The sequence below is a fragment of the Aquarana catesbeiana genome, linkage group LG02 (genome assembly GCF_042186555.1).
Source record: "Aquarana catesbeiana isolate 2022-GZ linkage group LG02, ASM4218655v1, whole genome shotgun sequence".
Taxonomy (NCBI): Eukaryota; Metazoa; Chordata; class Amphibia; order Anura; family Ranidae; genus Aquarana; species Aquarana catesbeiana.
Window position 1 is genome coordinate 285,710,515 of NC_133325.1, and position 25,906 is coordinate 285,736,420.

A 25,906-nucleotide genomic window follows, 5' to 3' on the forward strand; every position below is an offset into this window, starting at 1 on the left:
ACCATTTTTTTGTCTTCAGGTACGCCATTCACGACTTTGAATGGTTATACCAGAATGATGCCTGCAGGTTTAGGTATCATCTTGGTATCATTCTTTTCAGCCAGCGGTCGGCTTTCATGTAAAAGCAATCCTAGTGGCTAATTAGCCTCTAGACTGCTTTTACAAGCCGTGGGAGGGAATGCCCCCCCCCCACCGTATTCCGTGTTTTTCTCTGGCTCTCCTGTCTAAACAGGAAACCTGAGAATGCAGCCGGTGATTCAGCCAGCTGACCATAGAGCTGTTTAGAGACCAGAGTGGCTCCAAACATCTCTATGGCCTAAGAAACCGGAAGCTATGAGCATTTTATGACTTAGATTTCGCCAGATGTAAATAGCGCCATTGGGAAATTGGGGAAGCATTTTATCACACCGATCTTGGTGTCATCAGATGCTTTGAGGGCAGAGGAGAGATCTAGGGTCTAATAGACCCCAATTTTTTCAAAAAAGAGTACCTGTCACTACCTATTGCTATCATAGGGGATATTTACATTCCCCGAGATAACAATAAAAATGATAAAAAAAAAAAAAAATAAAAGGAACAGTTTAAAAATAAGATAAAAAAAGCAAAAAAATAATAAAGAAAAAAAAAAAAAAAAAAAAGCACCCCTGTCGCCCCCTGCTCTCGCGCTAAGGCGAACGCAAGCGGCGGTCTGTCGTCAAACATAAACAGCAATTGCACCATGCATGTGAGGTATCGCCGCGAAGGTCAGATCGAGGGCAGTAATTTTTGCAGTAGACCTCCTCTGTAAATCTAAAGTGGTAACCTGTAAAGGCTTTTAAAGGCTTTTAAAAATGTATTTATTTTGTTGCCACTGCACGTTTGTGCGCAATTTTAAAGCATGTCATGTTTAGTATCCATGTACTCGGCCTAAGATCATCTTTTTTATTTCATCAAACATTTGGGCAATATAGTGTGTTTTAGTGCATTAAAATTTTAAAAAGTGTGTTTTTTCCCCAAAAAATGCGTTTGAAAAATCGCTGCGCAAATACTGTGTGAAAAAAAAAAATGAAACACCCACCATTTTAATCTGTAGGGCATTTGCTTTAAAAAAATATATAATGTTTGGGGGTTCAAAGTAATTTTTTTGCAAAAAAAAATAACTTTTTCATGTAAACAATGAGTGTCAGAAAGGGCTTTGTCTTCAAGTGGTTAGAAGAGTTGGTGATGTGTGACATAAGCTTCTAAATGTTGTGCATAAAATGCCAGGACAGTTCAAACCCCCCCCAAATGACCCCATTTTGGAAAGTAGACACCCCAAGCTATTTGCTGAGAGGCATGTCGAGTCCATGGAATATTTTATATTGCGACACAAGTTGCAGGAAAGAGACAAATTTTTTTTTTTTTTTTGCACAAAGTTGTCACTAAATGATATATTGCTCAAACATGCCATGGGAATATGTGAAATTACACCCCAAAATACATTCTGCTGCTTCTCCTGAGTATGGGGATACCACATGTGTGAGACTTTTTGGGAGCCTAGCCGCGTACGGGACCCCGAAATCCAAGCACCGCCTTCAGGCTTTCTAAGGGCGTGAATTTTTGATTTCACTCTTCACTGCCTATCACAGTTTCGGAGGCCATGGAAAGCCCAGGTGGCACAAAACCCCCCCAAATGACCCCATTTTGGAAAGTAGACACCCAAAGCTATTTGCTAAGAGGTATAGTGAGTATTTTGCAGACCTCGCTTTTTGTCACAAAGTTTTGAAAATTGAAAAAAGAAAAAAAAAAAAGTTTTTTCTTGTCTTTCTTCATTTTCAAAAACAAATGAGAGCTGCAAAATACTCACCATGCCTCTCAGCAAATAGCTTGGGGTGTCTACTTTCCAAAATGGGGTCATTTGGGGGGGTTTTTGCCACCTGGGCATTCCATGGCCTCCGAAACTGTGATAGGCAGTGAAGAGTGAAATCAAAAATTTACACCCTTAGAAATCCTGAAGGCGGTGCTTGGTTTTCGGGGCCCCGTACGCGGCTAAGCTCCCAAAAAGTCCCACACATGTGGTATCCCCATACTCAGGAGAAGCAGCTGAATGTATTTTGGGGTGCAATTCCACATAGGCCCATGGCCTGTGTGAGCAATATATCATTTAGTGACAACTTTTTGTAAATATTTTTTTTTTTTTTCATTATTCAATCACTTGGGACAAAAAAATAAATATTCAATGGGTTCAACATGCCTCTCAACAATTTCCTTGGGGTGTCTACTTTCCAAAATGGGGTCATTTGGGGGAGTTTTGTACTGCCCTGCCATTTTAGCACCTCAAGAAATGACATAGGCAGTCATAAACTAAAAGCTGTGTAAATTACAGAAAATGTACCCTAGTTTGTAGACGCTATAACTTTTGCGCAAACCAATAAATATATGCTTATTGACTTTTTTTTACCAAAGACATTTGGCTGAATACATTTTGGCCTAAATGTATGACTAAAATTTAGTTTATTGGATTTTTTTATAACAAAAAGTAGAAAATATCATTTTTTTTCAAAATTTTCGGTCTTTTTCCGTTTATAGCGCAAAAAATAAAAACTGCAGAGGTGATCAAATACCATCAAAAGAAAGCTCTATTTGTGGGAAGAAAAGGACGCAAATTTCGTTTGGGTACAGCATTGCAAGACCGCGCAATTAGCAGTTAAAGCGACGCAGTGCCAAATTGGAAAAAGACCTCTGGTCCTTAGGCAGCATAATGGTCCGGGGCTCAAGTGGTTAATGCAGAAATATGAAATTGTGAAAACTTGATTTCATTGGTGTCTGTCTCCCTTTTTGCTATCACTTCCTGTAAATGAATAGGAAGTGGGAGAAAGCCTCCCCAAAGTAAGCAAAAATACCCTCTAAGACAGGAAGACAGCCCAAAACACATGTCCACATTGAAAGATTCCCCTCAACCTGTTTTTGGAGCAGCTGTAAAATTCTGGATTTGCCATCACTTTTTCCTGGTAACAGTGGGTGCCAGGACAAAAAGAGAGAGTGAATTTCCCTATCAGGGATGCAAATAGTACTAAAACTTTGTAGGGGTTTTAGACCTTCCGCAAGATATAAAAAAATAAGTTTCACTATTCACCTATTCACAGAGGTTCTATGGGATGTGTGGCACCAATAGGAATAACTGGAAAATAAAGCAGAGGGTTGGGACTTTGGATGAGGCACATGAAAGGGACCGGATGTGTAAAAAATTATATTTATTAAATAAGTGCATACAGCATAAATGTCACAAATGCCATGTCTACCTCAAAGCACGTGGTCAGACACTATAGCTAGCTACTGTGTGCTTCACCTATAGCATCCCCCTTTCCCTTAAGACAAGCAGGCCTACCGGTACTTGGTTGCCCCCAGGACTTATGCACAATGCTATAGTGCTTGGCTACCACATTAGGGCAGACGCGAGCAGAGCAAACAACAGACTACTTGCAGTTTATCAGACAGATAGTGTGGTTCTAAGATGGTCCAGGTAATAAGGCAGGCTGAGTTCAGGAAAGAGTCCAATATCCGATCCAATGACAGTCTAGGTAATAAGGCAGGCTGAGTTCAGGGAATAGTGCAATATTTGATCCGGGTCATCATACACAGGGAGATCCAACAACAAACCAAGGCAGACAAATGGGAGGCTTGATCAAGAACAATGCAGGTAACAGTGTCTCTATCACAAGCAAGGGATAGAGTTTTTGATTTGCTTATATCAGGTGACTGAGCAGATAAATCACCTAGCAGGTGAACACAGACTGGGAGAATGCAACAGCCAGCACCCGGATACTGGAATGGGAAGCAGGAGCACTTAATCCTGGCATTACCCCCCCTCTGAGGAGGAGCCCCTGGACCCCTAGGAGCAGGCTTGTCAGGATTCTGGTGATGGAAGTTCCGAACAAGTCTGTTAGCGTGAACAGATGCAGCTGAGACCTAAGAATTTTCTTCAGGACCAAAGCCCTTCCAGGCCACCAGATACTGGACAGCATTCCTTACTTTTCTGGAATCCAGAATACATTCTACCTCATATTCTTCCTGTCCGATGACCATGAGCGGAGGCTGAGATGATACAATGGTATCCCTCTGAAGGGGTTTTAGAAGAGAAACATGGAAAACGTTAGGGATCCTCATGGAGGTAGGAAGTTGTACTGGATTTACCTGGTGAATAACTTTGTAAGGCCCAATAAACCTAGGAGCCAGTTTCTGTGAGGGAACTTTGAGGGACAGATTTCTCGTGGACAGCCAGACCCAATCCCCGACCTTAATCTGAGGCTAAGAGCGGAGGCGATCTGCAAAGAGTTTTTGGGCAGTGGAACTGGAGGACAAGTTAGTCTGGGCTTTACTCCAAATCTGAGAAAATGTGTGGACTGTGGCTTTAGCATTGGGAAGGTCAGAATAAATGTCCGAGAATGAACAGGATTTGGGATGGAAACCATTAACGCAATTGAAAGGAGAAATTCCAGTAGAAGAAAAAGACCAGTTATTATAGGCAAATTCAGCCCAGGGCAATGCTGAGGACCATTCCACTTGCTTATGGGAGACAAAACAGCAAAGATAGGTCTCCAGGGATTGGTTTATCCTCTCAGTTTGCCCATTTGTTTGAGGATGATAGGCAGATGAAAAAGAGAGGCTGGTTCCCAAGAGGTGACAGAAGGCCTTCCAGAACCTGGAAACAAATTGTGTACCCCTGTCGGAGACAATGTTCTGGGGCTCCCGGGGAGCCTAAGTATTTCTCAGACAAACAAGGAAGCCAGAAGTTTCGAGGAGGGGAGTTTGGCAAGTGGAATTAAATGAGCCATTTTACTAAAGCGGTCCACTACCACCTAGATGGCAGTGAGCCCGAATTCAAGGAAAAAGTTTTAGCAATTTCTGGGTTCCCAGCAATCTTAGCATCATGTGCTTCAGAAAGCACGTTAAGTCTAAGATGGAGAGGGACAAACAGTCTTCCAGGGGCTGTAGACTGACCCTCTAAAATAGAGTCTGAAAGGTCAGCTGAAAGGGCCCCTATCACTTGTGCTGGAAGTTATTATAAATCTTAGATGAAAGAAAGGGCTCAAAACTGCGAGACAAGGCATCTGCCTTGGCATTCTTTGAGCCAGGACAGCAGGTAATAGTAAAATCAAAATGGGTAAAGAAGAGAGACCAACGGGCCTGTCGAGAGTTAAGGCGTCTGGCCATCTTAATGTACTCCAGGTTCTTATGGTCAGTACGAATGGATGATGAGCCCATTCCAGCCAATGTCGCCATTCCTCAAGGGCCTATTTGATGGCTAAGAGTTCCCGGTTCTCAATGTCATAGTTTAGCTCTGCAATGGAGAACTTCCAGGAAAAAAGGCACAGGGATGTAGCTCATTAGACAAAGGCGACCGCTGGGAAAGGAGGGCTCCTACACCAACATCAGAGGCATCAGCTTCCAAAGTAAATGGCCTTGTGGGGTCAGGATGTGTAAATACAGGTGCTGAGACAAAGGCAGATTTAAGTCTTTGAAAGGCAGAAATGGCCTTGGGTGACCAAACAGCCACATTGGCTTCATTCTTGGTTAGGGCAGTAACTGGTGCAACAATGGTGGAAAAATTCCTAATAAACTTCCTATAGAAGTGGGCAAATCCCAGAAAACATTGCACTGCTTTTACATATTTAGGCTGAGCCCAATGGAAAATAGCCTGTACTTTGGAAGGATCCATGGCCATCCCAGTGTTGGACAGTATGTAACCCAGGAATGGTACTTCTGAGACATGAAAAGTACAGTTAGAAAGTTTTGCATACAGTGTTGCCGGAGTTTTGACAGGACTGCACAGACGTGATTGTAATGATTACTGAGAGAAGAAGAGTAAATCAAGATGTCATCTAAATACACAAGTATGAACTGGCCCAAATACTCATGATAAATGTCATTCACAAATTCCTGGAAGACAGCTGGTGCGTTACACAACCCAATTGACATGACGAGGTATTCATAGTGACCTTCACGAGTATTAAAAGCTGTCTTCCACTCGTCTCCCTCACGAATGCAAATCAAATTGTAAGCTCCCCATAGATCCAATTTGGTGAAAATTTGAGCTCCCTGAATATGGCTAAAGAGCTCAGTAATGAGTGGTAGCAGATACTCGTTAGGAGTAGTGATCTTGTTCAGATCACGCTAATCAATACAGGGCTGTAAGGATCCATCCTTCTTCTCAACGAATAAGAAACCCCACCCGGCAGGGGACATGGAAGGGCGAATGAACCCCTTCTCCAAATTTTACTGAACATAGGTTATTATGGCCTGGGTCTCAGGTAGTGACGAAGTGAAAATTCGGCCTCTAGGAGGGGTAGTGTTAGGCAGGAGGACAATCGTGTGACCAGTGGGGAGGAAGAACAGAAGCAGCCTTCTCGGTGAGGACGTCAGCAAAATCGGCATAACAGGTAGGGAGAGCTGGGACTGTGAGTAGGGCTAGTAGTTGGGTACCGTGCTTAAGGTGACCATGCCCATGGACAAGGGAGAGTCATCGACAGCTAAGACTGAATAGGGTCTGTGCACCTCAGTCAGGGGAATCTGTAGACAGTGTGCTAGGCCCCTATCAATGAAATTGCTAGCGGCACCAGAGTCCACGAAGGTTGAGAGGTGATGAGAAGTTGGTATAGCTGAGTTGTGCAGGAACAAATAGTTTATCTCGGGGGGAACCTGACCCAGTATAGTCTAAAGAAGCAGACCCCACCCGCACTAGACTCTTGATGTTTCCCGGCTTACTAGGGCAACTGGCGACAAAGTGGCTGTGGTTGCCACAGTATAGGCAGAGACCCTGAGATCTTCTCCTAGCCTTTTCCCCGAAGGACAAATGGGTTGCCCCAAACTGCATGGGCTCCTCCTGGATAGGATCAGAGGACCCAGGAAGGGCTGATGGAGAAGTGGCGAGCAGAGTGCGAGGGGATAAGGAAATTGACCTCTCTGCACGCCTTTCGCATAAATGCCTGTCTATACGTATGGCTACTTGCTTGGCTTCATTCAACGACTTTGGTTCAGGGTAGTGTACTAAGGAGTCCTTGTTAGAGTCAGGTAAGCCTAACCAGAATTGGCTTCTTAGAGCAGGGTCATTCCACCCTGAGTCAGGAGCCCAGCAGTGGAAATCAGAACAGTATAGCTCAGCGGTGCGTTTACCCTGACGTAATGACATAAGATTCTGCTGAGTGGGTATGATCAGGATCATAATAGAGTAACCCCAGGGCCTTGAAAAATTCTTCAACTGAGCATCTGGCTAGGTCATCTGCGGAGAGACTAAAAGCCCAAGACTGGGGATCCCCCTGCAACCATGTAATAATCAAGTTAACCCACTGTGCTTCCAAACTAGAAGAATGGGGCTTAAGCTTAAATCAAGAGGCTTGATCAGGAACAATGTAGGTAACTGTGTCTCTATCACAAGCAAGGGTAGAGTGGTTTGCTTATATAAGGTGATTGAGCAGATAAATCACCTAACAGGTGAACACAGGGAGAATGCAACAGCCAACACCCGGATACTGGAATGAGAAGCAGGAGCACTTAAGTGACCCTGACAATAAGAAATCAAATTGAATAAACGCTTACTTATTTATTCAATTTGATTTGTTATGCTGTATGTACTTATTTAATAAATATCATTTTTTACACATCCGGTCCCTTTCATGTGCCTCATCCAAAGTCCTAACCCTCTTCTTTATCATTAATAGGGATGAAGGCACTTCTCCTTCCCAGGTGCCTCACCTAACATCCCAACTTTTCCCTCTCCGTTAACTAGAAGATAAACTTTCAATAGTGCAAAAAATAATATATACAATCCGTGCATTTCTACTTGGTGCTTAGCGGTATTGTTTCTGACAGTTTGTGCAGTACTTTCTCCTAGTGGAGACTCAAGTATTATGATGATTTGGAACAACGTGTAAAGGAGGACTGATTCTGATTGTCTAAGTTACTTGGTTGAACCCCCATTCCTTAAAAAGAACAAAAAAAATATAGCAGGCATAAAAATGACAGTTTGGGAGTTTAGACATTGTACTGTAAAATACAGCAACACTTTCATGCTAGAATAAATAACAAAAAGCGAAAAAAATATTAATTCTTCAAATATCATAGATTCTACTTGTCACATGATAAACAGAATCAACATAACGTGTAATGAAGCTGAACAGATCAGGCTTCAGTGCCCATATACAAGTCTCCAATCTAAGTTAGAATGGCAGCTGCCACCTGAGGTTTCACAGACAGGTCCTATGACAACTTGCTTTTATTATCATTGGTGTAAAATATGTATGATGTGGTTTTATATAATCATTTCATTCTTATTGTGCTTGTCACAAAAGGCTTACCTGGTCATTTGTTGTCACTCGTATTATCTACATAGCTATATTTAGTTATGCGAAAGGGGTAGTTGCTAATTGCTGGGCTTTGCAATGTCCTGATAGGAATTTGTTTACCAAAGTGCACAGCTTTTATGTTTGTACAGTGGACCTCAGTTTGGTATGAGATTTATACTTCAGGATGCTGTTTTGGTGTCATCTGGATGTCTATACAGTTGTGACTTCCAATTTAGATTATCCCAGGTTTATGAGTATGACATGCACAATAAAAGGACTATTTTTTCCAGTGTTCATTTGGAATTCCCATGTGCAATTTTTTGATGAATCAGTGGATTGCTGGGGCTTTCTACAATCTGCTTCTTTCTACCTTTCAGCCCTACTAGGCAATCATTTTTTTTGGGGGGGGGGGAAATACCTACTAAAAGATACTGGGGTTGATTAACTAAATGAATGGAGACTGTTCACTTAAGATAACTTAATGTTCAACTAGTTTATTGATTCAAGTGAAGTTGTGTTAAGTTCACTCAATCATGTGCATGCAAAAATCTATTTTTTCCCCTTGCATATGATTATGTATTTAAATTGAACATTCACTTTCCTAATTGATCAGTCTCTAAACCTAATTATGTGCACCTTAAAACAGAGCTGTGATTTTCACTTACCTAAATAACAAAACAAGATTATCTCTTAAGCTTTGAAGAGACCTAATCACAGGGAAATTCTACAGGACAATTTTTGGCCAATAGACAACTGTTCACCCCTGTTTACTGCACTGATAAGAGTGGTACTGTTATTTAGTGCCTTTACAAGAATATGTGTACAGCAGTGTTAGGTTCAAGCACTATCTTATGGATAGGGCTAATATAACCCTGAATATTGTTAATGCACAAAGCCCAGTGCTCTACTTGCATGGTAAGGAAGGACACCCTTCAGCTGCCATTTTAAAAAAATTAATACTGTCTCTTTAATGGACAAAATTCCCAGTATAATGTAATACCAATGTGAATGCCAATAAGTAATAATAACATATAGCTCTGATTGTGTAGAATGACATTTGGCTTAGCGATTTTAACATATTGCACAAAATGTGGATTTTCCCTATTGCTGAAAATAAGACATAAGAGACATTGGCAATAATCTGTACCACCACAAAAATAAAAAAATAAAAACCATTATTAATGATTTTGTTTCAGAAATATTGTTTTGTATTTTGTTTCTTGATTTCTTTAACCATTTTAATCATGTATGTATAGGCATACAGCATGAGGGGAAGTGGAAAAGGATTGTGGTTACAATGGTGGCAAGATGCAAATTCATTCTGGCAAAGTAAGATGCACACAACACAAGCATGCTCAAATCTGTGCCATACAAATATTACTGATGGCAAAGGGATGGAATGAGATCTGCATCATACATGATTATTGTTTTTTTTTTTTCATTTCAAATGCAGGTACTTGTCTGTTTGCAGTTTTAGAGCCATCTCCCAAAGGAAGGTGCTGGTCTCACTGCTACACTGGAAGTACTTTGTTAAAAGAGAACACATTATAAAGCAGTAGCCATTCCTTTAACGTCAATGAAAAAAAAAAAAAAAAAAAAAAACATTTCCGGGTTAACAAATACAAAGTAAAAAGACAGAACAGGAAAAAAAGACATACAATTTCAGTTTAAGCAATAAAGATACAGAAGGAATTGTTGATCAGACATAAAAGGCATTAGGCATAACATATAGTATGACAAATCTCAACTGGTAAATAAGACTATGGACACTGTTAGCTTCTGTTGAAATAACATTTTGATAATACAGCTTAGTTCACATTTTGGAATGTTTTCAACGCAGAAAAAAACAATATCTGGGGTGGGTTATTGTTGGCTAAAGAGTATCCAAGCCAGTATATGCACTGAGGATCTAATCTAGGCACATTGAGTGATATTGAATGCATTCTAGTTACGGGGCAGTATCCCAGTGCATAGGTCCAGTTTCACTCATCTAGAATTAGCATGTGGTATATGTGCCTGGAAATGGCTGCCTCCATTTACATTTAAAGTACAAGTAAAAAAATCAAAAGATTGAAGTGCTTCCTAACTTGTGGGGATGTTTGTTTAAGCTGGGTAAGTAGGATAAGTTAACTGAAGTGGTATAATCTTTCTTTTCTCTTAACGCAGAATTTAAGGTTATCTGCATTCTAATTAGCAAGGTAATTAACTGAATATTGAATTGTGATGCTTTACAAACTTGTGCATGCAATCTAAGAGAATTAGAACTTATATAAAATATGCAAAATAATATAAAGGCCAATAAACTAAAAAAAGATATATATAAAAATGGTAAAAAAAAAAAAATAACAAACATATAAGCAAAGGTTATCATATACCAGTATGTGCAAATGATTCTTACTTAAGAATCTTGTTTGTCATCAGGTCCAGAATGATATCTAAGTTATCTCCTAGAATATTCTAGATTCATATCTGTTGATATTAGTAGTCAATTTGTTGCCTAAACTAATTTGTAACTGAGGTTTACTGCAAATTTAAGAACATCATTATGTATTAATCACATTTTACTTAGGTGATTTGTACTGTAATGCCTTCAGGCTGCTGCACAGGTCATTTGGTATTTTGTAGTAAATTCTTTTTTTTTACTTTTACACAGGTAATAGAATTTTACTTAAAATTGATTTATGCTGCCCTATCTTTGCCAACCTCGTCTTGTTAGAAGACATGCATGCAAGACACAGGTTGAGAAATGCACATGCTTATGCAGCAGCATAGGTGTGTTACAAGTTATTAATAAAAGTTATGCTTTCAACATATACCCAAGACCAAGCCCCACTTAAAAATATGTTAAAATGATCTTTGGAGAAATATCCATCCAGCACTGACAAAAACTTTCTTTGGAATCCTTTTAAATCTGATAGCAGTGTAATACATTGGGAAAAAAGGTCTACTTCCTGCAGGTCTGGGAAGTGAACCCTATTATATTTTCTCTATAATTTACAAATAGGTTTTCATATAGCTATATCAAATGTGTATTTTGAAATTTTCCACAGAGATAAAAAAATAAATAAATAATAAACATCACAACAAATCTCTGCTCTATAGCATAATGACTGTTATAAGAAGATTAATTGACTGCAACTTTAAGAAATATAAAATGATCTATGTAGCATGACATACAGAGCCAACAATGAGCCATATACTTGGAACTACACCCACATTTAAAGGATGTGTCTATGAAAAAGATGATCCTTTCCTTATATATTTATATATAGTATAAAAATACTTCATTATTTCTCTCTCTCAAAAATTTAAATCAGCACTAACTGTAAGTGCAAGAAGAAACATATATTTAAAAGCAAAATGTAATCTATATTTTCTAAAACACATCACTTGTAGGTGATAGAACCTGATTTATGTTTTCATATAAAAATATTATCTAAATCTCATCTCTGAACTAAACACAATTACATAAACTGTAACTGCTAACCACATCCTATTCAATGCAGTGATATTTGTCAATATACATACAACCCCCCCCCCCCCCCCCCCCACAGCAGCAGTGTCTAAGAACAAGGCCACAGAGGGAAGTATCATTTTTTCTATATAGCTCTTTAAACTCCACCAGTTCTGAATGTTTGATATGTATTTGTAGTTATCCTTGAAGTGGAAGTAAACCCTCCTATCATTTTCAGTCAAGGAAGCTGCCATCTTGGCCTCTGTTTAATCTTCAACTGCCATGATGCTGCACATGTGATCAGTTATGACACCTGCCATTGGATGGTTTGACAGTTTGGTTGAGAGCACAATCAATATGACAGTTAGCATTCCTGGCAAGCTGGGAATGTAACTGCTTTTTGAAACTGATGGGTTTACTTCCGCTTTAACTTATTGTGGTAGACTTATCTTTGTAGCTTTAAGTTGAGGAATTTAAGAAGTAGCTTTACTTCTATTACAATTTTATTTTATTGGCTAATCTAAACTATTATATAAAATATATTTTACATAATAAACAAAGGTCTAAACAAAATAGTGTTTACATTCATGAATATAGTTTAGTTCTTTGCCTTAGAGGTTTAACAATAATGGAGCCCAGTTGAAACTTTAGCTATCTACTTCATCTTTTTCTGAGCAATTTTACCAGTTTGATTGACAACTGATTGACATCTACTTAACAGTGCTCAGCAGGCACATGAAAGGCAGATTGCAGAAAAAAGGGCTACTACACACAAGTTATTTTCGATCCAGTGCTGTAGTGATTGTAATCCTTTTGAAAACAACTGTCTTTTTTTCCTATGTGACTTTTCAAGATGTAATTGTACTCATCTAGTACCATGATTGCTTTCTTACAATGTCATAATGCTATTTTTCTGTCACTTTGCAAAAAATACGACACTAATAATCTCATCAAAAACCTAAACATACCAGTTGACTATCTGCATCTTCTCAAGATTGTTGGGTGATTTTGGTTTTCTGCACTTTATGTGCACATTTGTAACTTTAAGATACATCCAACTAAAACTGCAAATGTTTCTTGATTATATGGGTTAAAACACTCCTTAGCTACTTATAATTCCATGGTACAATTACATCTCCCTTACTGACTCCTATGGAGAATCCATTGGGGGGGACAAAAAGATGTCACAGAGCTCCCAAAATCACCAAACAAACTTAGTCATGAACACCAGCAGTCAGTATACAGTATTACATCCAGGTAATAAAACATCTCTTTTGTAGTTTAGTGTAAATATGTAAGGAATTTAAAAATATATAAAATGTTTTGTTTTTAACATTTGAGTGTCATTACAATTATAACGTTAAAAACAATAAATAAACACCAAAAATAAGATACTTTTTGCAATGTCATGGCAAAATGTTTCACATTTTTTTAGCAGAAGCAAAAAGTGTATTAAAAATTCCTGTAAAGTCTTATTTACCAGTAATACCATAGAGATATACAGCAGTTCCATAGTATTCAAAAGTATATTTGTGTTTTGACAATCCAAAATACCATTTATTGATATGAATTTATAAGAACCTTGCTACTGTCATGGTGCAGTATGTAAAAAGTTAAATGAACATGGAATTGATATGACACATAATATACACAGCACAACACAGAAAGAAAAGACGTTGAATGGCCTTTGCCCAGCAGAGGTAGATAAAGGTTATAACAAACTGTTTACTGACCATACATACAGGTACTTAAACAGTAGATCAGTTGAACAAGAGCTCAGCCAGTAAGTGCTTTTTATACATTGCTCCCCCTTTGCTCTTTTCTAAAGAACTAGTGTACCACCCAGTTATTGCTCCACTATATTTAAATATTCTACCTACCTAAAATCTACATTCTACCATTATTTAAGGCTTTTTATAATTATTCATTCTATTAGTCTTATTTTTGCAATGTGTAAATAAAATTACAATGTATCCTAAAACCAAGAAAAAGCACCATGTATTCCCAAACATAAAGCTGCTATTGAAAATAAAACACTGGACAACATTATATATAAATATAATTTTTTTTTTTCTGGTGCATTTTCTTAATATTGCGCTAATATGTGCAAATGCTTTGATTTTATTTTTATTAGCGCATTTTTATGACTAAAATCAGGAGAAGAATTAAAATGATGAATGCATAGTATTGGTCCTTTCTACATAATCTCAGGTAGTAGATGAGGCAGAGACTAAAAGAAAAGACTAGTCTTAAGAAGGGGATGCCTTTTAGCAAAGAAGTTGTTTTTGCTTTAAAGTATTTTCCTTCGTATCCCTGCTACACAGCAAACATATTTGAAGTGCACTTCCCAAGTGTAGAAAGAGAATAGGAAGGAAACTGAGTTTATTTGTTTTAACAGCCCTTATAAATCTTCCTTCCTTTAATATTACTGGAAACAATAAACAACCTAACAACAACATTTCTAACATGGTAGCAATACTAATCAATATGTAAATTTAATGGTTTACTAATCAGGAACATAAAAAAAAACCTACACAATGTTCTTTCTGTAAGAATGCACTGAGCCTTTCAGGTTACAATGAAAATCAACATTCACAGAAACATATAGATGGGTCAGTCACCAGTTTTTAACAAAATATCAGATCACTACCATTGCCAGGGCATGGCAAGATAATTACAAGAACATGTAAAAAGAGCTGAGTTAATTGGATTTATTTTTTCATTCACAGAGTCCGTACTCTATTTATTACTTTATAAAAGGCTTATTGCATCAAGGGGTCCATCAGTTTTTCCGGTAATCTCTAGGCCAGATTTGGCAGTTTTTAACTTTAAATTCAATTTTATAGATATATAGCGGGTATATATAGTTGTTTAGAGCAACCCTGTCAGGGTTTTTTAAACCTGAAATTAGCTCTCTGCAAAGAACACTGTTTACACTTACCTGTCCTCCTGCCTCCACCACCAAACTCAACTACACGCAAAAGGGAAGCTTGCTGAAAGTTGTTTAAACTTTCATATGTGTTGAATGGATCATTCCCCTCTACTCTGTGGTTTATTCCACCAACGCTACATCACTATTGAATCCTGTACTGACACAGGGATCAACAGATGGAACCCACCAGAATTTGGCACTTTGAGAGGGGTTAAATGTAGAATATCTTTTATTAAGATTTTCTTTTAACTACAACAGAGTTTGGCAGTGCAGAAAGCCAGACAAGTATACTTGTTTTTGCTTTTCAGAGGTGCTAGTGTCTGGTTTTAAGAATCCTCACATTGTCACTTTAGCACAAAGCTAAACTAAGCAAAATAGATTAACTTCCAATGCTGACCTCCTCCTGAAAATGCTACTGGCTTTGTATGCAGCCTGTGAGGTCAAGGCAAAGTCACTACTTCTGATCTGCATATTTTTCTGGGTCATTAATTCTATTTGTTGAATCCATTGGTTCAACATGAAAACCAGGCTACCAGCATTGTCAGAAGATATCATCAGCAGTGGCAGTTTCCATATTTATTTCAGTACACGTTCTCTTGATGGGGGGAGGCCAGTAAAATCAGAAAACAAGTCACTCTGTCAACCAAATCAGAAGCAACAGCTAATTAGCATTTTTAAGCTGTTTTTGCTGAACACGTTAGGCTTAATTCTCATTGTTCTAACAATTTAATTGCAATTTAAATAAGCTTCAAGGTTTTCCTGGGCAAGACTTCCCATCTTGATGTTTTCATCATATCTACAGTAAACTAATATTATATTGACATTTGATAAAAAAAAAAAAAAAAAAACTGCAACTACAGCAGAAATAAAAATTTAATTCACAATGAATGCCAAAAGTTTACCTCCAATGTGAAGGCCTTCAACTATATTACTCACTGAGCTTAACTGGTTCTACATACTGAATCAAAAGGCTGCTCCTGTTCAACTGACCAGCAGAGAGACTGGACATTTTATTTTTCTTAGATGGGACCTGGAACAACACAGTTTGTTATAGGTTCATGTAAAAATGGGATAATTGCCCAACTCTTTAAGGAGAGCATTAGTCTCACTGTTTCACCATCCTTCAGCCCTAAGGCATGTAGTTTGCTTGATCAGTTGTCTGATCCTACTAGCATAAAGACACCCTACTGTAGGTGTGTCCATCGCTTACAAATAAACAGTTGAAACTATGCTGTTTCCTAAGTTTTTTATGGTTTTCACTTTTTTTGCTTTAAAGAGATGGGTATAACAATGTTATAGATGGGCAGAATGGATATTGGTGCTGTTATTGTTTGCTATGCTTGCATTCATAGCACTGCCATCAGAGTAGAAACTGACAGGACATAAATGATGAGTACAATGACTAGAAATATATAGACAGTGAAAAGACTCAGTATAGCTTTGAGAAACCATCCCAAAAATAAAATCCTGTATTAACAAGTGCAAAATCAAACAAAAAAGAAAAATCCATACATTAAAACACAGTGTATAAAATGGTGTGAGAAATTTAAGTCACCATACAGCCTTTTAGTCAATAAAAAGCTGTCCCATGTTGTCCTTGAAGTTTGGAGTCTGGCCCATCTTGACATTTTTATTTGTATTGACTTGTAAAAATTATTTGTAAGGTACAAGCACCTCGTTTCTGTTAAATGTGACTGTAGCGTTTTGCTGGAGTGGGCCAGTGGCATGTCTATCCAATTGAAGACTTCCATTATTCTATTCCTCATGTGTTGAACGGTCTTCCAAAATTCTTAAGTTTTCAAAACCCAGTCCTGTTGAGTTTTGTGCTGCTGAGACTGCTAGTACAGTATGTAATAGTATCAGTACAAGGACACACAGTTTAAGTCTACTATTACACAGTCTGGATGCTGATGAAGCTGTCAGTGACGTCCTGTGACACAACGTTGAATCATGTGATTTTTTAGTCCCTTTGGATTGGTTATCTGTTGATAATTCCCATCTGACATCACAGCATTCTGGTTCTGCATTGGTTGGATATGTTTCATACAGCCCTGTAAAGCAAGATAACATTAGTCAGTGCTTTTTATTTCCAAAAACATCTCCATGTCTATGTTGAATTTTTTTTTCCTGCTGTGGAACTGGATATTGATAAACAGTGTAGTCTGTGGCCTTTTTAACATGGCAGCAACAAAGCACTTCCCTGGGCACTTATATTTATTGAGCAGTTGTGCTCAATATGGTTTTCTGTACACCTGGAGTAGCTCTACAGGCAGCCACTATTAAAGCTGAACTCTAGGCAAACAGCTAAATAAACATATAATGCATATATTGGAATTTTTATCCATTTAGGCTAAGTTTGGACATGCCACCTCTCTAAAGAGTAATTTGCTGTGCATTGTTTTTAAGAGGCATTTTACAGGCACTGAGGAGGTGATATGTCGCCTTCCCATCACCTACTTTACCCTGTAAATGCCACAACATTGTGCGGCAACCATGTGCATTACACATGGTTGCAGGACAGTTGCCATGTGGCCCCATTAATGGGTGTGGCATATGTACAATCCAGTCTGGCTTCTTTTGCAGTTTTTACTGCCCTTCAACCACAAGTGTAAACAATCCTTTGGTCCTGAGATTTATATAGTATAGCATTGTCTGGAAGGGCAAGGGATCAGATTTTTCTCTGTTGCAATTAAGTAACACATAAAAGGAATTGGAGGGGTAGGATTAAGGTTAGTGAATTAAGTAAGAGAGAATCATGGTGGATTGACAAGTTGAATTAAAAATAGGATTTAACTTGAATTGTTTTATTAGTAACTATTAATATGATTTGAGGGTGTCAAAATAGTTTGTAGTGGTTGGTGGTTTTAATACCTTTTAATTAGGATTTTAACTGCTTCCCACCCGCCATACACCAAATGACGTCCTCAGCTTTGAGTGGGGATATCTGAATGATGCCTGTAGCTATATATATATATATATATATATATATATATATATATATATATATATAGTTGGTATATTGTGGGAGTATTAAGTACCGTCCAGTATATTTATCCATAAGAAAATGGAGGTCATTCATTTAGACTCCTATAAGATTGCGGCAAAATAAAGAATAAGTAGGGACTATAAAAAACATGGTGGAGTCTATGAGAAAACTGGTGCTGGTTTTGAAGACTATATAAGCAATGCGTGATGGCAGCCAATCACAATCCCCCTGTAACAAAACACGTAGGGGTGGGGCCAAGGTTGATGGCATTGTCACGCATAGAATAACGTGTAGGAATGGTATTTTGTTAGCAAAATTCAAAGTATATACAGGCTGCTTCTGTATTTATTGAAAGCTGTGTATATGGTACTGCACAGAAGCACATTTTGATGTGAGTAGCATTTTATGAAGTGTGTAAGTAATTAAATAAAAGGTGAAGCATTATTTTTATGTTTTTGAGTGGAGGAGTAGTGCAAGAGAGCCAATTTAAAGAGGAACTGTTGTTATAAAATGACAGAGGGCCTATTGTCATGATTGTTGGATAAGAAAGTTATCTACAGTATGTAAAGGAGTTCTGGGACCAATTAAAGGGGACACAAGCTTTTTTTAACCTTGCATTTATTGTGGGTCAAATTGTTCTGATGAGAGCACATCTGGTTAATCACACGGTGTGGAGGAGTGGTGGAAGTCACAAGTTTTATCAGAATCATTAATAAATGATTTAGGAACTGACACAGATTTATAAGACTGCAGTGGAATAATTTAACTGATACATAAGAGGGATTATCTGTATGTGGAATAATAATACTTGGTGAAATATAAATAGATTTATATGTTTGATTTTGTTATACAAGTGCTACACTTTTATCTAAATTGAACACATTTTTGTGGCTTCTCCCTCCTCCAACCTGTACCTGGACAGTGAAAGTAGAAGCAGCAGAATGATGAGCTCATCTCTTTGTCTTTCTAGTCTCTCCTCCCATGTCCCTTGTTAGCACATGAGCACTACAGCACAATTAAAGCTGGGCATACATGTCTCAGGTTTTTTTTTTTTTTTTTTTTCATGTATTATTGATAGGGGGCGCTGTGACTATAAAACCTATATAAACGTGGTGAACAAAACAAATAAAATACAATGCAACATGAAATAAATCAATGTAATATTTGTGGACAGAAATAGTCTATAATCTTCAGTGTACTATCCAAATATAATGTGATTGGTTTAATCAATAAGTGTAGCTATCCTCCACCGCTCATAGATATCCAATATACACCCGATGTGCTCATATAAAATAACCTGCTCACCAGACAGCCATGACCTATTTAGCTAAAAAGAAGGTCAGATATTGCTTGTGCTGCAATCTTGCAGTCTAGTAGGGAATCGCGGACCTTTCAATATGTGCTCTCTTCTCCACCACATCAGATATACATGATGAGAAAAAACAGGAGGAACCAAATAGCATAATACTGCTGTTATTTAAAACAAAATTGTACTATAAAAAATGCCTGCGTACAATGTTGTGTGCCTGTGTCTGGGCACCAGGAGATTGCGTGTGTTGGTTGAATGGATGCCACTCTCTGTACTGCTTGCGCTGGGAATCAGCGTGCGCTTCACTACCGCTGAAGGAAAAACCAGAAGCCTGGGACCCGGACGTGATGTGACCAGGAGGGGCCTCAAAGTACGTTTCTTATTGCTACGTCATCAGAAAGCATTCCGGTCACTAGGCAGAAGACTCTAAATAGCCTGGACGTGGATCACGATTGGCGGAGAACTGAATCTCCCGTCCCTCGTGATCCAACAGGCTGACACCAGCTTTGATTGGTAGCTAAATATTCACCAAAGGGATTGCACAAATCTAAATGCCAATACCAAAGATATATGTTTAGAATGGGCAAATAAATGATGTATGGGGGCCTAGATTTCAGACTTTGGTTTAATGTATATATAAAGGAAGAACTAAAAAAGGGGTTAATCATTGGTGAGAAAACAGTTTAGATTTAAATCAATGTTAATACCAGCTGGCTGTAAAGTATCCAGCCAGTATATCCATTTTGTTTTGTTCTGTGACACTGCCCATTTGAGATGGGTCCCTCTCCAATGCTGTCAAATTTTATCTATTCCATAGAAGGTAAGTAGCCTGCGGTCCTGATTATGATATGTTTTAAAGTTCCTGGACACACTATGCTTTAGAAACCCATTTTTGATGTTAGTGATGTGCTCGTTGATTCTGGTACGTAACCTACATGTGGTCCTGCTCACGTATTGCATGGGACACAGGCATTCCAAAGCTGGGCACACATGGCTCAGGTTTTTTTTTTTTCATTCAGTCAGCAGGCTGAACCGATTCCCCAATCTACACATTTGAAAATTCAAACATCAGGCTTTGAGATACAATTTAGGTACTTATGCAGCTTGCAGAGCTGCATTATTTGTGTCTTTTTATATGTGGCTGAAGTTCAGCTTTAAATAAAAGTATCAATATGACTTTAAACAATAAACATGTATATTTCGACCTAGAGTTTACTATATTATGCTAAATTACAGCAATGGAGGAAGATACTGCTATAAAATACAACATTTTAATGATGTCACTAAGGTACAAGTAAAATAATTTACTTTGTTAAGTTAAGTTAAGTTAAGTTCATTTAAGTTATTAATAATTGTCTCTCTGCCCTCCCACCCAAAAGTCTGGAAAACATTCATTTAGCAGTTTCTATGGTATGAAGCGGTGAAAGAATAATACAATGAACTTTTATTTAAAATATGATCTATTTTTTTTGTAATGAGAAATATAGTACTGACTTTTAAAACAGTATAATTATCTAGTTTTATAATGGGTTGGTCCGAATGATGAAAACACCCATTCTAAAGCCACCTCATCCCGAAGAGCATTAAATAAAAAAACAGGGAGATAGGGGATGGGGGATTTTTGTGGTGTCTAGCATAAATTTATACACTTGACTTGTTGTAAGTAAAAAATATAGCTTTTATTAACATATTAGTTTAAAAGAAAAAACAGAAATGCAAACTTTTGAGTAAGCAGTAAAAAATTATATACACTTGGTGGTCATCGTCTTATACAGGTGGGTAATAAATCGCAGCAAGAAATATTGCACATTAGCCCGACATGTTTCGCTACTTTAGCTTCCTCAGGGGATGTGCAAGAGATTTATTAAATTGAGACCACTAAATAAAAAAAGAACAAGGTTATAACAACAGTTTAAGGATCACTATAGAGTTTATACATACAAAGTGTCACTTGTTGGTTATGAACCCAGTTGCCTATAAATGTTAGACACTTACCCTATGCAATGGTTACACCTTTAAACTGCCTGGCCGGTCCCCTGACTTGATCCCAGATACATCGAATCCGAGGGGGTCAATTTGGCAAGGTCATAGAGGGCTGATAGGGAGACACTAGGGGACATTAGGGTTGCGATGAGGTTAAATCTTTGATTGAATATATTCAAAATAGAGTTTGTGTGGAGGAGTAGAAGGGAATTGGGGGATTGGGGGAACTGGGGGGAAGCGGGAGCGAATGGGGAGGAAGGGAAAGGGAGGGGGGGGGAGGGGGAGGAGAAAGGGAGGGGAGAAGGGGAAGGGAGAAAAGAGGAATGGAAAAAATTGGAAGAGAAGGTGGGGGGGGGGAATGTGTGTCTCTCATTATAATAATTGTATATAGTTTTATACTCACACTGAGTTCTATATTGATTAGATTATCTAAATGTCCGTGAGAAACAGTGGCGTTTGAAGAGTTTTAATCAGATCTTATATAGATTTGGCTGCAGAGGCAGACTGGAAAATAATAATGGTAAGGGATTTATCTTTAGAATACTTGTTTATTTTAGGAGAAACAGGAGAGTGATAGGTTAAATTGAATGAAATGGAAGTGCGGACAGTTGTATAGGTTATTTAGGTATGTTCATTAACTTCAAATAGCTTCAAAAGTTTCCCTGTAAAGAACAGGTGAAAGCATTAGGAAATTCAGCCAACTAACCCGAATAGCTGAGTAAACAATTAACAGGGAGGTGAGTGAGTATAATAGAGAGCATTACAGGTGACAGGGGGCACAGCTCACCGCATATGAGTGCTCTAGCATGAGACAGATAATTGTCTAGTAACCGGCTTGACGATACCCAACACCCAGATGTAGATGTATGCACCACACAAAATAAATGATAGTGTGAGCTGACAGTCTCCAAATGAAAGCGGATTCATGCAGGGTTCCATAGTAGTTTAGAATGTGAGTTATGCGTCCATAAGTATACCATCTTACCTTGCAGCTCGTTGGTCACAGAATCAGTGTCGCCCTGCCGGCTCAGGCTGATCTGACAGCCTGACGTGCCGGTATATATCGGCCCTCCAACGAGGCGGCATGTGACGTCGCCGGCTCGAGGCAGACGCAGTGATGCCTGTGTGCATGCGCTCGGGCAGCTAAGCAGCCTCTAAACTACACTACCCATGGAGCCCTATGGCGAGGGGAGGGCTCCCGCACGTCCGATGGTCGGGGACGTGCACAGGGCTCTCCAAACCTATCCCCCAAACGCCAGGGTATGCAGTGATGTTCCTGAGGGGGGTAAAAAATCCCAAATGGCCAAGCCACTATGGGATTTCTTTTTAAGCTGCCCGGTGGTGCCAGGCGTAAAAATGGGCCTGCTAAAAGAAGGAAGGTGCAGGCCCTGGGCGTCCGTATGACCTGCCAGAGCAGACGCCCGGGGGCAAGATGCATGAGGGCATGGGCCAAGGACTGTGTGACAAGGCTGGTTTTTGGTAAAGGGCTGGAAATAAACATGCATGCGGATAATGGGATATGACCACATATAACCCCTACAAATAAAGTGTCGAATAAGCAACTGAGTCCATTTACATAAATATTAAATACTTAATGAGAATCACATCCAATTATGAGAGAGTGTGTCAATATTTACATAGCATTAAGACTAAATGTTTACATTTGAGTATAAATCAAAACGCAAATTGTAAATACAATCTCTCAAGAAAAAGTACATATACATAAAACAATCTGAAATGCTGTAAAAACAGTCACGTTGTGGAGAAAATAATATTTATGTGTCAACCATGGGGGAAGAAGAACAGGGGCAAGAAAAGGGGGAGGGGAAATCTATCTAACAGTGGGAAGAGGGACTGTCAGACAGATGGTCCTCTCCTTATCATTAACAGTGGGTCTTCAAACGCCACTGTTTCTCACGGACATTTAGATAATCAAATCAATATAGAACTCAGTGTGAGTGTAAAACTATATACAATTATTATAATGAGAGACACACACACATTCCCCCCCCACCTTCTCTTCCAATTTTTTCCATTCCTCTTTTCTCCCTTCCCCTTCTCCACTCCCTTTCTCCTACCCCTTTCCCCCCCTCCCCCCCTCTCCCTTTCCCTTCCCCCCCATTCGCTCCCGCTTCCCCCCAGTTCCCCCAATCCCCCAATTCCCTTCTACTCCTCCACACAAACTCTATTTTGAATATATTCAATCAAAAATTTAACCTCATGGCAAACCTAATGTCCCCTAGTGTCTCCCTATCAGCCCTCTATGACCTTGCCAAATTGATCCCCTCGGATTCGATGTATCTGGGATCAAGTCAGGGGACCGGCCAGGCAGTTTAAAGGTGTAACCATTGCATGGGGTAAGTGTCTAACATTTATAGGCAACTGAGTTCATAACCAACAAGTGACACTTTGTATGTATAAACTCTATAGTGATCCTTAAACTGTTGTTATAACCTTGTTCTTTTTTTATTTAGTGGTCTCAATTTAATAAATCTCTTGCACATCCCCTGAGGAAGCTAAAGTAGCGAAACATGTCGGGCTAATGTGCAATATTTCTTGCTGCGATTTATTAACCACCTGTATAAGACGATGACCACCAAGTGTATATAATTTTTTACTGCTAACTCAAAAGTTTGCATTTCTGTTTTTTCTTTTAAACTAATATGTTAATAAAAGCTATATTTTTTACTTACAACAAGTCAAGTGTATAAATTTATGCTAGACACCGCAAAAATCCCCTATCTCCCTGTTTTTTTTATTTAAGTATAATTATCTACTAGGACATTAAAATATAAATTCATAAACAATATAGATATTTTTATGTTTTATGAAACAGAATGACTGGAGAGTGACTTTATGCCAAACTTTACATTCTAAGAAAGAGCACAAATAGTCTGGTCTTTTATCGGAAATAAAATTGTATGATATACAGTACTTACTCCACTGGTTTATAGTTGGTAAACCTTTTAGTATTCTTATGCCCTGTACACATGGTCGGATTTTCCGACGGAAAAAGTGCGATCGGATTGTGTTGTCAGAAATTCCGATCACGTGTGGGCTCCATCAGACTTTTTCCATCGGAATTTCCGACACACAAAGTTTGAGAGCAGGCTATAAAATTTTCCGACAACAAAATCCGATCCAATAAATTCCGAATGTGTGTACACAAATCCGATGCACAAAGTGCCACGCATGCTCAGAATAAATTAAGAGATGAAAGCTATTGGCTACTGCCCCGTTTATAGTCTCAACGTACGTGTTTTACGTCACCACGTTCAGACCGATTGGATTTCCCAACAACTTTGTGCGACCGTGTGTATGCAAGACAAGTTTGAGCCAACATCCGTCGGAAAAAATCCATGGATTTTGTTGTCGGAATGTCTGATCAATGCCCGACCGTGTGTACACGGCATAAGAGTTTTGAACAGGCTTCGACACTCAAGAATGCCTGCACAATTAGCTGACAGATCCAGTACCAGGAGAACAATCAAATATGGAACCCCCCCCCAAAGTGCATAATTATGAATGTGTTACACCCAGAGATCCACTGAGATGCTGAAATACACTGAAAGTACACTGTAGTATTCTGTGCTACATACAATAATCGATGTCCTGTTCTATGTGCTGCTATAGCGATTTGTTGTTTGTACATTCTCTGATTGAAGGAGCTGGAGGGAAGAGGCAGACTATGTCATGGTCACCATCTAACCCAATTACAGAATGCCTTGCATTCATTGAAAAAATACAAGAGATATAAGAATTTCAGAATCCCCAGTGAACCTCTGGATGTGACACATGGATCATTACATGTAGCAAAGCTGGCCCAATGTAAGTTTAAAAAAAAAAAATATTCCCTGGATTTCATCTTTAAAGCAGAAATCCAGGCATAAATTAATAAAAACAATAAAACAATTATGTGTTTGATTAAAAAAAAAAAAATAAATGCATTGTAAATACAACTTCAAATATTACCTACATTTGACTTGATTTTATTGAAATCTAACTTAATTTGAAACTTTCCTGTACAACAGACTTGAAGAGGGAGGGTTTGTACTTAGAGCCAATCGGGTGGCACATGTCCTGGATTTAATATTACAAGCTGGCAGAAGGAGAAAGCAGAGAGATGATTATTCGAGGCTGTTGCTAGTCCTTTACTGTCCAGTCACAGGATGGCTGCAAGGTGGTGACCTTGCTGTGTTGTTTAGGTGTAGCAGGAAAAAGCCATCAGGAGCAAGGAAAGAGCATTGTATCATTACCCTAGAGGACAAAATGTTGCTAACTGGAAAAAACCAAGAGTCTTATGCCCTGTACACACGATAGGATTTTCCGACAACAAAATCCATGGGATTTTTTCCGACGGATGTTGGCTCAAACTTGTCTTGCATACACACGGTCACACAAAGTTGTCGGAAAATCCGATCGATCTGAACGCGGTGACGTAAAACATGTACGTCGGGACTATAAACAGGGCAGTAGCCAATAGCTTTCGTCTCTTAATTTATTCTGAGCATGCGTGGCACTTTGTGCATCGGATTTGTGTACACACGATCGGAATTTCCAACAACGGATTTTGTTGTTGGAAAATTTTATAGCAAGCCCTCAAACTTTGTGTGTCTGAAATTCTTATGGAAAATGTGTGATGGAGCCTACACACGGTCGGAATTTCCGACAACAAGGTCCTATCACATTTTTCCATCGGAAAATCCTATCGTGTGTACAGGGCATTAGACATTTACCCATCTTTTGTCTTTGTCCTTTGAAGGAATGAAACGCACAATCTAAACTTGTGCATATTCTGCTGCTCCTACAGTGCCATAACAGTTAATCTGGGTTCCTCAGCCAATATAAGTGGTTGCAGCAGCTAATCGAGAAACCATTCCCAGGATGTCCCTTCAACAGAAGTCAATCAAACTATCAACTTCTGTTGAGCGTGGATGGCCAC

The 25,906-nt window shown here is 38.7% G+C and overlaps 1 protein-coding gene across 1 annotated transcript in view; it reads right to left on the minus strand.

The window, feature by feature from the left end:
* Window positions 1-11,841: 11,841 nt before the first annotated feature.
* Window positions 11,842-25,906, minus strand: part of NALF1 (NALCN channel auxiliary factor 1) — a 718,818-nt gene continuing 704,753 nt past the window's right edge. The window contains exon 3 of the mRNA XM_073614475.1: window positions 11,842-16,737. Within this exon, the coding sequence (XP_073470576.1) occupies window positions 16,442-16,737 (296 nt within the window). The 3' untranslated portion in view covers window positions 11,842-16,441. The remainder of the gene's footprint in view (window positions 16,738-25,906) is intronic.